Below are 10,858 nucleotides of genomic sequence, written 5' to 3'. Positions count from 1 at the left end.
CTCTGCCAGCTTCCCTGAGTTAGGAGAGTTTGGAGACCCTGCTCCAGCAGAGCCCAGGCTAGGGAGGGACCAGCATCCCTCAGCCAGGGCAAGAGAGGAGCCTATAAAAGAGCCAGGCTGAGCCCACAGGTGCTGAGTGCAGCTCACAGAGGCAGCAGTTAGGTAATTTTGTCATTTCTTTTGAGGTTTTTGTGGTTGCTTTGTGGGTTTTTAGAAACAAAAATAAATGTCAGCGCCTCTTTTCAGAGCAGCACTCGTGTCCTTGGCACTCCAAGGTCACCTGAGGAGGTCAGCAGGCACCAGAGATTAAAGAGATCAACTGGGCCATGTCTGAGGCCCTACAGCTGCACAGGGCTTATGGTGTCAGAGTGTGGAAATGCCCCAGAGGTGAAGGGTGGCCTGGTGACTCCTGGCAGCAGCAGGATGGCTCCTGCTCCACCCAAAAGTTTGGTTATGGCCCAGGTTCAGAGGCCCCATGGCTGCTGAGGGACAGGGAACACTCCCAGACATCTTCAGGACTGCTGACCTGGTAAGGAGACCTTTAACCTGGGCATGGCAGGGGAGGGGACAATCCTTGCTCACGTGGGGGCGGGGTGGGCAAGAAAAGGACCACAAGCCTGGATTTCAGGAGAGCAGACACTGGCTCCTTCAGGGATGTCCCTGGGAGAATCCCATGGCCTGGAGAGGATCAGCTCCTCCAAACTCAGGTCCACCCCCACGAGCAGGGCTGAGAGGTGCTGATCAAACCCTGCCACGGGCTGCTCAGAGGGGCAGCAGAGTCTCCCCCCACGGAGACACCGGCAACCCTGCTGTCCCCAGAACCGAGCAAGCTGCTCTGGGCTGGGTGACCTCGGTGTCCCCGAGGCTGCGAGGCACCGCGGTCGGGGAGCTGCTGAGGCTCCCTGCGCTGGCTCGCTAATGAGAGCCCAAGCTGGAGCCGGCAGCAGCCCGAAGGCTCCCCGCGGTTCTGCTGCAGATCCTCACCTGCTCCCTCCCTGCCGGCCGGGTATCATTCCCGCTCCTGCTGCGCCGCATCTGCGCTCCCCGCCGGCGGGCAGACCGTGCCTCTTGTCCCCAGGCTGTGGCGAGAGGCTCATTAGGGAGGGGGAGTTGCAGCTGGGCTGATAAAGAGATTTTTTTCCCAGCGCCTGGGGGCTCCTGCTTTCAGCGGGCTGCCAGAGCCCACCACCCCGGTGCTCCTAAACTGGGCAGCATCGCGCTGCTCTCTCCTTGGGGAAGGGTCTGGGCACTTTGATGAGCTGAGAGCAGCCAGCTTGGCTCGTGTGGGAGCCTCCCAAGCACGTTCTGCAGCAGGGAACACCCCGAGGAGTCCAAATCTGTCCTGGAGCGGCCCGGGCTGTGCAGCCCTGCACCAAACCCGAAGTGCCGGGGCGGGCAGGGCTCACCCAGCTTGTCCATTAGCACGGAGGTGGTTGCATTTTCCTCCTGCAACTGCGGGCTGCTTGAGCAGAGATTGAGCCAAGTGTGTGCACGATGGCTCCCGGGGGAGGGCCGTGTCCTGCACATCCTGTCCTCTCTGGGAAAGCTCGGCTGCGGTGGCCTGAGGTGGCCGAGCGCCCTTCCCATCCCCTGCCGGGGCTGCCTGGGCAGGGCAGGACAGACATTCCCTGCCGATCCCACCCTCCTGCCCCCTCTGCAGCCTCCCCAGGTGCCCAGCCAGCCTCAGGTCACACCCTAGGAGCCAGAGAAGTGCCTCAGTTTACCCAGTTATCTGCCAGCACTGCCCTCCTGCCTGTGCCTGAGCAGATATCTGCCTCTTTCTGGCCTCCCAGCAGCTCCCATCTCCCCTCTCTTGGTTTCCATCCTGATTAAAATGAGCCACTTTGCTGGCATGGCCCTGCCAGGGCAGGGCAAGCCAGGACTCCTGGAGTCTCTGCCCATCAGAGTCCTGTTTTCCAAACAATTTATGAGGATGCTGGGGAAGCAGAGAGTGCTTAAAAGCACAAAGCAACCTGCCAGGAGCTCAGCTCCGAGCCAAGGAGCTGCAGGAAATGCATCTGCTCAGTAACCCTGAGCCTGCCACAGCCTTTCTGCAAGGCAAGACCCAGCCCCGTGCTGCCCCCATCCCAGGGACAGTCTGAGGCATCAGTGCAGGAACAGGAATGAACATGTCCCATTCTGCCAGCCTGGAACACACTGGGAGACCCCAGCCCCTCCTCCCTGTCCCCTCGTGTGGTGTATTCACAACCATCTCCTCTCACTGTGGGTGGGCAGAGCAGGAGTTGGGGGCTGCCAGCTCTAAAAGCCCACCCAGAGTGGATTTGGGTGTGAATTCACCTCCTGGGTGCTGGATTTTCCCTGGCTCCAGGGTATCCCACAGCACTGCTGGTCTGGAGGCAAACACCCCCGAGCCTGCAGGTGATGTTGAGCCTTTGTGGGGAGTGATGGGCTTTCCATGGAGCCCAGGGGTGGATAAAGGAGGCACAAACACACATTTCCCCCAAAAAATCCTTCCCAAGAATGAGGCAGCGCCCAGCTTCTGGTAAAGGAGATTTTAATCTGCTCAGTATCTAGTCCATAGTGCAAAGAGTTAAACTTAAGGCAAAGCCTTCTCTTATAAACAGCAAACAGGCCCTAAACAAACAAGCGTGACTGCTATCATAATAATAACAATAGTAACAAAAAAGGGGTTAAGGGAACAAACTGCACTTTTGGGGAGGTGTCCTTTCCCCCCCAGCCTGTAACTCATGTAGGGAACGTTGCACCCCCTGATCCATGAGCTGGTCCCAAGGGAATGCTGCTGCCTGTGGCAGGGCCACAATCCCACTCCTGAGTGACTCCAGCTGCAGCTCCCTGACTGCCCTGCAAGTGCCTGGGACAGGCCAGAGCCTGGGCTCACACTCCTCTGCTGAGGGTTTGGCTGCTCCCAAGTGCTGGTGGCTGGAGAGAGCCAGCCTGAACAAGGGAGGTGTGTGGGGAGGCACAGGGACAAGAGCTTGAGCAACGGGGAGCTCTGCATCTCCTTGAAGTGGAGTGGAGGCAGCTGAGAGCCCTTCTAACACCCATCAGTGCTCAAAAGCCTGGCTTGGCCAGGAATCCTTCCAGCTCCCAGGAAATGTGGGAGCAACCAGCCCTGGCAGTGCCTTTCTGGGCAAAGCCACTCAACAAGAAGACAGTTCCTTGCTAGAGCTCAGCTTTACAGCTCAGAGGCATCTCCCAGCACAGCCTGGCCTCTCTGCTGCCTCTGTTTTGGCTTAAATTGCTAATCAAGAAGGAAAACAGAAGGAAAAGCATGCCAGCTGCCCTCAGGCTCTTGGCTTGCAGTCCAGAGTCAAGACTCTCTCCGGTCTGGCTCCAGCCAAAATTGGCTGTGGCGTGTGGCTGACCTCAGGCAAGCAGCTGGAAAAGGAAAAGCTTTTTAGTGCAAGGCCCTCTTGCAGCCCAGCAATTTCTTGGAATGGTGCTGGATGCCCAAGCTGGGATGAGCCACCTCAGCCCTGCCCCAGCCAGGATGGGATGCACTCCTTGGACTTCAGGGGACACTTCTGAATGGAAGTGGCTACACTGGTGACAGACAACGAGACAAAACAAAGGTACAGCCCTGCCCTAACCCAAGATATCCGTGGTCCTGTACTGCTCCACGCACACAACTGCAGATCCACAGCACGGATGTGCAGAAACTGTGCCTGGAGCTGGAATGTCTGTGAGCTCCCAGGAGCTTTGGGGTGTTCCCTCTCCTCCCAAGGAGTTCCTCCCTCTAGCCAGCCCAGCCTGGGAAGGAGCCAGCAAGCTCTGGAGCGACCCTCCCTGCTCCATGGCACTCTTAGCCTGCAAATGTGTGGGTTTTGGAGAGGATTCTCCAGCCTTGGCTCAAATCTGGGCTGCTGCTGCTGCCAGGGCTGGGAGCTCTGGCTGGGGGGCCACTCCTGAGTTCCCCAAGCAGCACCACCAGCCCTGCAGAGGGACTGATCCCTCCAGCCTCCCCGTGCGGGTAGCCTGACGTGTGCTCGCTAGTCTTGCATAGGTGATGCATGGAAGCAGCAGCAGCACTGAGCTCTGCAGGGAGCTGAGCCCATCACAGCTCCACGCTGTCCTGGCAAGAGAGATCCCTCGAAAAGCAAAGCCCTGGGGTGATGAAGTACCCCAGAAACCCTGTTCTCCAGCTGAGAGCCAGGTTCAGCAAACACTAAAAAACTCGAGTGTGCTCCTGGCTCTCCCTGGGCCTTGCAAACAGGGCACTCCTCCCTTTTCCCATGGAGCTCCTCCACTTTGATGGTGGCAGGAGGAAACAGGCCTGGATGCAGCCTGCCAGGTAATTTTCTAGTGAGACCCTGGGAAAAAAACCTCCCTTGCCTTGCACCAGCCCCTGTGATTGCCAGGAGGGCACAGCCTGTAACCTTCCATCAGCTTTGGCTAGGAGGGACCAGAGCATTTTTCTGCGCTCTGCTTTGGATCTCAGGCTGCAGGCTCGAGGCAACGGGCCCTGAAACAGCAAAAGTTGTCAACAAAAAACCAGGTAACTCTTCCAGCCCGCTGCAGAGATCAGTATTGTGCTTGCTAGCAAGAGCTACAACCTAGTTAGGCAGCAAATGTGACCAGCAGACAGCCCACAGCGTTCTGCCCTTCCAGCACCATCCACAGTTCTTTGGAAGCTGCTCAAGGCAGCCCTGGGAAGTGCAGACAGGGGTGCCTTTGACCTCCAGGGAAAACAGCCCAAGCCCCCCGTGGGCTCACAGGTACACGTTGAGGGTCTGCAGGATCACCTGGCGGCACAGGGGGCAGTTGCGCTGGTAGACGTCCTGCTGCAGGAGCACCTCCGTGCACTCCTGGCACAGGCACAGGTGCCTGCAGGGCAGCAGCAGGACTGTCTTGGTCTGGTCCTGGCAGATGACGCATTTCTTACGCTCCTCTTGCTCTTTCAGCAGCACCCAGGGGTCGTCGTCAGCTCCCTCAGCGCTCCCGCCCGTCGCGTCCAGCTGCCGCTTCCTCGGGGCTTTCCACCACGACGCGCCCGGCTCCTCCCTGGATGTCTGGGGCCGCTGCCCTGCCCCAGCACGGCTCAGGGCAGGCCGTGGCCGCGGCCCCTGCTCTGCATCCAGCTGCTCCTCCAGCTCGGCCAGCAGCTGGCCCAGGGTCACCCTGTCGGCGGCCGGAGCTCCGGGAGCGCCCACGGCCCGTCGCTGGTCGCTGCCCTGGTTCCCCACCCTGCCTCCCTGGCTCCAGTTGGTCACCTGCTGGATCCAGTCCACCAGCCTGCGCCAGGGCTGCGAGGTCACGGCCACCCCCAGGGTGAGCACGGCCACCTGGTAGAGCCGCCAGGCGTCCCGCTGCAGGCGGCGGAAGGAGGGCAGCGCGTGCAAGTAGCCCAGCAGGTAGCCCGTCAGCGTCCACAGCAGCCCGGGGTTGAAGGCGAAGGCGCTGACCAGCACGATGAGCAGCAGCAAGCCCAGGCCGTAGACGTTGACGAAGAAGACGCTGATGAAGAGGTCGGCGGCGGAGCAGAGCAGCTCGAAGGCCATCTGGCAGGGCGACCACAGCAGGATGGACACGGCGATGGCGCCGCTGGACACGTGCGCCAGGAACGCCGCCAGCAGCTCGGCCACCCTCACCACGGGCCCGGCCAGCGAGTCCCAGAGGGCGGCGAGCAGCGTGAAGAGGTTCTGCGCGCCGATGAGACACACGTTGACCAGGCTGTTGACCAGGTACATCAGCAGGCTGGTGCCGATGGCCAGCGCCTCGCACAGCTGCCGGCCCAGCGCCTGCCCGCAGCCCAGCACGGCGCCCAGCCCTCGCTGCGCCAGCTCCCGGCCCCGCAGCGCCACGTGCGACGCCAGGTGCGACGCCAGGTGCCCGGCCGCCCTCATGCCCTCCATGGCCCCGCAGCAGCCGCGCACCAGCACCAGCGCATCCCAGCACGCCACCGCCGCGGCGGCCGCGGCCGCGGGCAGGCTGGAGGCCGCGGCCAGCAGCCACAGCAGGGCGGACACCAGCGAGGACACCAGGAAGAAGTTGAGGTCGAGCACCAGCAGCAGCAGGTCGAGCAGCAGGCGCAGCCCGCGGAGCAGCGCGAACAGCACGTCCATGCTCCCCGCGGGGCCGTACGGCAGCTCAGCCGCGGGGCCCCTCCGCCATGGGCGCAGCCATCTTGGCACCCGCCGCCGTGCGCCGCGCGGCCAATCAGCGGAGGGGGCTCCGCCCGGACTCGCCGCCCATTGGTCGGTTCGCAAGATGCGGCGGGGGCGCGGCTTCCAGCGGGGGGCGAGCTTGGCCACGCCCACTGCCGTTCATTTAAAGGGCCAGTAGCGCCCGTTGGCCCGGACCGTTCGCTCCTCCGCGCCAGAGGTCGGTTTTTGCAGTTTTTTTACCTGCGGAATGAAGACTGTCGATGTAACTCCTGATCTGTTTGTGGAAGTGGATCCCCCTGATCGCTACATAAGGAGGAAAAGCTCATGGCACAGGGACACTTTCCAATATCCCGGATTGATCCAACCCAGTCCAGCCTGGCCTTGCGCACTCCCGGGGATGGGGCAGGCACAGCGCCCACAGGGACACTTTCCAATATCCCGGATTGATCCAACCCAGTCCAGCCTGGCCTTGCGCACTCCCGGGGATGGGGCAGGCACAGCATCCCTGGGCAACCTGTGCCAGGCCCTGCCCACCCTCACAGGGAGGAATTGCTGCCCAATATCCCATGTAACCCTGCCCCCTGTTAGTGGGAAGCCATTCCCCATGTCCCACCAGTCCCAGAGAGGGCACAGGGATGCCCAGGGGATGCAGCAGCTCTGCTCTGGAGACAGGCTGGGAGAGCAGGGGGTGTCCAGCTTGGAAAAGAGAAGAAGGATGGGACCTTGGATCCCCTTCCAGTGCCTAAAGGAGCTCCAGGAGAGCTGGAGAGGGGGTTTGCACAAGGGATGGAGTGGTGGGATGGGGTTCGGGAGCCAGGGCAGGCACAGTGCGCAGGATGGGCAGGGCTTGAAGCCAGCCCCTGGTTCCAAACAGCCCGGGGGATCCCAACACCCGCAGTGGCCATGCATGAGAGGGGCGTGTGCCAGCCTGAGCCCTGGCACAGGGAAGGTGTGCACTTGCCAGCAGGATCCCCTGGGCCTGTTTGGGACAGAGTCAGCCCAGGGTCACCCGGCCAAGCAGCTTCCTGCAGGAGGTTTGAACATAAAGCCATGGCCATGGCTCAGACCAAGGTTACAGCCCTGGAGCAGGTCCTGCCCTCCCTGCTGGATCCCAGCCAGGGCGTGGGGCTGTCAAAGCCTTGGCTCTGCCGTGCCCCAGGGGATGGTCCAGCCCTGCTGCCCTGAAGCTGATGACAAATTCAGGAAAATGCAGCCCTAAAGCCCGAGGCTTTTTAAGGAAGGAGAGGGCGAGCAGCGCTGATGACCCAGGACAAAGCCATGTGCAGCCCAGGGGGGCCGAGGAGGGAAGCACCACACCCCGGGCAGCAAGGCACGAACCCCACAGGGAGCGGGGGTCCCCTTCCTGCAGGTGATTCCCTGAGCCGGGCAGGGGCCACAGAGGCACATCCCTGTCTGTCTGTCCGTCCGTGCCTGGGCTCTGTGGCGCTGTCTGTCCCCGCCAGCCCTGCCTCCCCAGGGAGCGCACGCCCGTGACGGAGTCAGGATGCTTTCAGCATTTATGGTAATGTTTGGATTTCTCATCTCTCTCCCAAACAGGAGAAGGGAAAAGAGAGCCGAGCCAAGGGCTGGGCGTGCTCCGCTCGTTCCCTGCCTCCGGCTGTGCACCTGCCTCACCCTCCCCGCTCCTGCTGCCCGCCCATGCCCTGCCGTGCCCGGGGCACCCTGGTGGGCTCCCCACCGCCCACGGGCCGGGGGGGCAGCGCCTGCAGCGTTCAGAGCTCGTTTCTCCCGAGCAGGGCTTCTCCGTGCCCCGCGGGATGCAGGGGAGCCCTGCCCGCTCTCATTCCGGGAGGATGTCCAGCTCCAGAGCTTCCAGACCTGCAGGAGAGAGGCACGGGGGCGAGGAGGGTGCAGGGGGCTGGGGACACCTGGCAGCAGTTCGGGCTGGGACGGCGATTCAGCTGGAACAGAGCGGGGCTTTGGATGGAAACCCTTCCCGGGGCTTCGGATGGAAACCCTTCCCGGGGCTTTGGATGGAAACCCTTCCCGGGGCTTTGGATGGAAACCCTTCCCGGGGCTTTGGATGGAAACCCTTCCCGGGGCTCTGCGGGGACACAGAGCTCCCCAGCACGGTGCCTGGCAGCCAGGCTGGGGGTGGCACCCCTCCTCACAAGGACAGTCCCCGCTGTCGATGCCCTTGCTGGAGGTCTGGGGTGCCCCCCCAGCCGTGCCCGTGGAGCTGCTGGCAGCACACGGGGTGTGCCCCCCTTGTGAGCCCCCTCCCCTGCTCAGCCTCACTGGGCACGGAGCTCTGCTGCCCTCGGGGACCACCAGAGCCCCCCCTGAGGGTGCCCAGCCAGCACGAGTGTGGCTCCCTGTGGCAGCCCTGCCCTGCTGAGCTGGCACCGAGCCCGGCCGCGGGGCTGCTGCATCGCGGCTCCATCGCCGAGCTGCCCTCCCGCTGCTGAGCTCACCCCAAAAAACAGCAGGCAGAGGACGCCAGCTCCAGGGCTGCCTCAGCCCTCGCCGAGTCCTCCTGGATTCGTCTGGAAGCAGAGGGAGACAGGGAACAGCTCCAGGGCTGCGTGTCCCGGTGCTTGAGGGATCCTCTGGAGCCGGGGGGGATTCCCTTCTCCTGCCTCCCTTGCTCCTTGGGCACATCTCCAGGGAATTTCTGGAGGGTGGGTCCTGCTGGCATCACTCCAGCGCTCCCAGTATGCTCCCAGTGTTCCCAGTGCTCCCAGTGCACTCCTGGTGTGCTTCCAGTATGCTCCCAGTGCTCCCACTGTGCTCCCAGGGCTCTCCCAGTGTGCTCCCACTGCGCTCCCAGTGCTCCCAGTACTCCCAGTGCACTCCCAGTGTGCTCCCAGTGCGCTCCCAGTGTGCTCCCAGTGCTCCCAGTACTCCCAGTGCACTCCCAGTGCTCCCAGTGCACTCCCAGCGCTCCCAGTGCATTCCCAGCTGCCTGAGCAGCAGGGACCATGCCCAGGGTGCCCTCCCCTGCAGGTGCAGGGCGTGTGGCAGCCCCGAGAGCCGGGCCGGGGCAGGCAGCCCGGTCCTGCCGGGCTCTGCCTCACCTCGGGTGCCCCCAGAACACCCCTGCCCGGCGCTGGCAGCCCGAGGCGGCTCCTGCAGCCCCGTGCTCGCAGCCCAGGCGGGAACAATGGCTCATTTCGCTGCATCCGCTCCGGAAAATCCCCCGGCCCCTCTCGGGCTCCGCTCCAGGATGCTGTGGCTCACTCTTCCTCTGGCCTTGGAGGGGCGGCTGAAGGATCTCCCACAGCACGTACCCCGCGGGCAGGGAACACCCCGAGGCTGCTGGGGAGAGCCCTCAGGAAGGATCTGGAGCTGCAGGGAGCCTGGCCCTGCGTGCCCAGCAGCCACAACCTTCCCTCACCTTGCTCACCCTGCAGCCCTGTGCAAGAGCAGGAGCGCGAGGGCTGCTCGCCGTGTTTCTGGAGGGCTCTGTGTCTCCCCACGACGGAAGCTGGGATATCTATCTCCTCCTGGAGCCTGGCCAGACAGCCCTGGGAAAGGCAAGTCCTCTTCCATGGGAAAGTCGTGCAAGAAGAAATCGCTCTTTGGCCAGCCCAGCCCCACCGTTCCCCAGGGCCCTGGTGGGACTGTGCCCTGCTTGCTGCCTTATCCCACTCATTCCTTGGTTGCCCCCATCCCTCTCCACAGGGAACCTTTCTCATAGCTCTCCAAAGGGATCCCCTGCAAGGGGGGCTCCCCCAAAGCTGGGCCTGCCAGGGGCTAATCTCTCATTAGGCTTTCTCGCAGATGATCCTAATGAGCCATCCCGGGGGAGCCCTGCAGACAAAGCCGGGAGGAAGAGATCCCTGCAGGCAAGCCCAGGGAGTGATGCTGTGTCCCCATCCCGGCTCCTCCTCCCTTCCTTGGCAGCAGGGAGCAGGAAAAGCCGGGTGACAGGAGCACAGGGCAGGGCTGTTCCCCCTGACCGCTCCTCCGGGCAGCCGGTGGCGTTGGCAAGTGCTGGATGAGCGTGGCCAGGACCCCACAGCCAGACCCCACAGCTGGCCCATCATCTGCCCCATTGTGCGGGGAGTGCCCAGCCCTGTCCCGGCCGGCGCCAGCACAATGGGGCCATTTTCCGGCCGGCGCTGAGGGAGATGGACTCGGAAGTGCTCCCAAGGAAAAGGGCGGTTTATAAATAGCTCCTGCCTTCCCCCGGCCGCCCCATCAGCGCCCATCCCCAAATCCTGCCCCTCGCTCCGTGCCCGCAGTGCTCCCAGGCTGGGAGAGCAGCCTGGGACACGGACGTGACGGGCCCGGCTGAACGTGTGTGAGCTGGGCAGGACGTGGCTGTCACACCCTGTCCCAGGGCTGCACCTGCTCCGGGCCCTGCGGCTCCTGTGCCCCAGGATGAGCAGTGACAGCCCTGGGCAGAGGGCTCCTTCTCCCTGAGAGCCTTGGCCGTGGCTCTCAGCTGGATAAGGTTCTCCCAGGCGTGCTCCAGCTGTCCTTGTCCATCCACCCTGCGCGCAGCTCCCGAGGCAGGGAGCAAGGGAAGCTCCACAGCCTTTCCTGTGCACCACAAACCAGTCCTCAAAGCCAATCCTGGAGCCCTGGGGTGCTGCTTGTGTCCTCTGTCAGCAGCACCATCATCAGGGCAGGATGCTGAGCTCTCTGCGTTGGGCTGGGTGACCCTTGCCAGCTCAGCTCCTTTTTGGGGCTTTGCCACTGCTCTGCATCCGCTGAGCCCCGGCCACCCCCGCACAGCTGCTCCAAAAATCACGCTCCTCTGTGACAGACATCCAGATGTCACCTTCCTTTCCCCCCCGTTGAAG

General features: G+C 63.0%; 1 protein-coding gene across 5 annotated transcripts; it reads right to left on the bottom strand.

The window, feature by feature from the left end:
• Positions 1–2,498: 2,498 nt before the first annotated feature.
• On the bottom strand, positions 2,499–9,558 carry RNF26 (ring finger protein 26). Of its 5 annotated transcripts, none has more exons than XM_041413960.1 (3): positions 9,125–9,521; positions 8,522–8,593; positions 2,499–6,326 (listed from the first exon to the last, which is right to left on the bottom strand). In XM_041413960.1, the coding sequence occupies exon 3, from the start codon at positions 6,042–6,044 to the stop codon at positions 4,692–4,694; it is 1,353 nt and encodes a 450-aa protein (XP_041269894.1). In that variant the 5' UTR covers positions 6,045–6,326; positions 8,522–8,593; positions 9,125–9,521; the 3' UTR covers positions 2,499–4,691. The 5 variants fall into 5 exon arrangements, 2 of the variants coding, with proteins under 2 accessions (XP_041269894.1, XP_041269893.1); XR_005953360.1 differs by lacking the exon at positions 2,499–6,326 and adding an exon at positions 6,955–7,925 and having other exon boundaries at positions 8,522–8,721; positions 9,125–9,558; XR_005953358.1 differs by lacking the exon at positions 2,499–6,326 and adding an exon at positions 6,955–8,008 and having other exon boundaries at positions 9,125–9,558.
• Between the last annotated feature and the right edge of the window lie 1,300 nt (positions 9,559–10,858).

This window comes from Onychostruthus taczanowskii, unplaced genomic scaffold (genome assembly GCF_017590055.1).
Source record: "Onychostruthus taczanowskii isolate IOZ18803 unplaced genomic scaffold, ASM1759005v1 scaffold43, whole genome shotgun sequence".
Classification (NCBI taxonomy): domain Eukaryota; kingdom Metazoa; phylum Chordata; class Aves; order Passeriformes; family Passeridae; genus Onychostruthus; species Onychostruthus taczanowskii.
The sequence above is the reverse complement of the archived record's forward strand: the minus strand, read 5'-3'. Positions and strand labels throughout refer to the sequence as shown.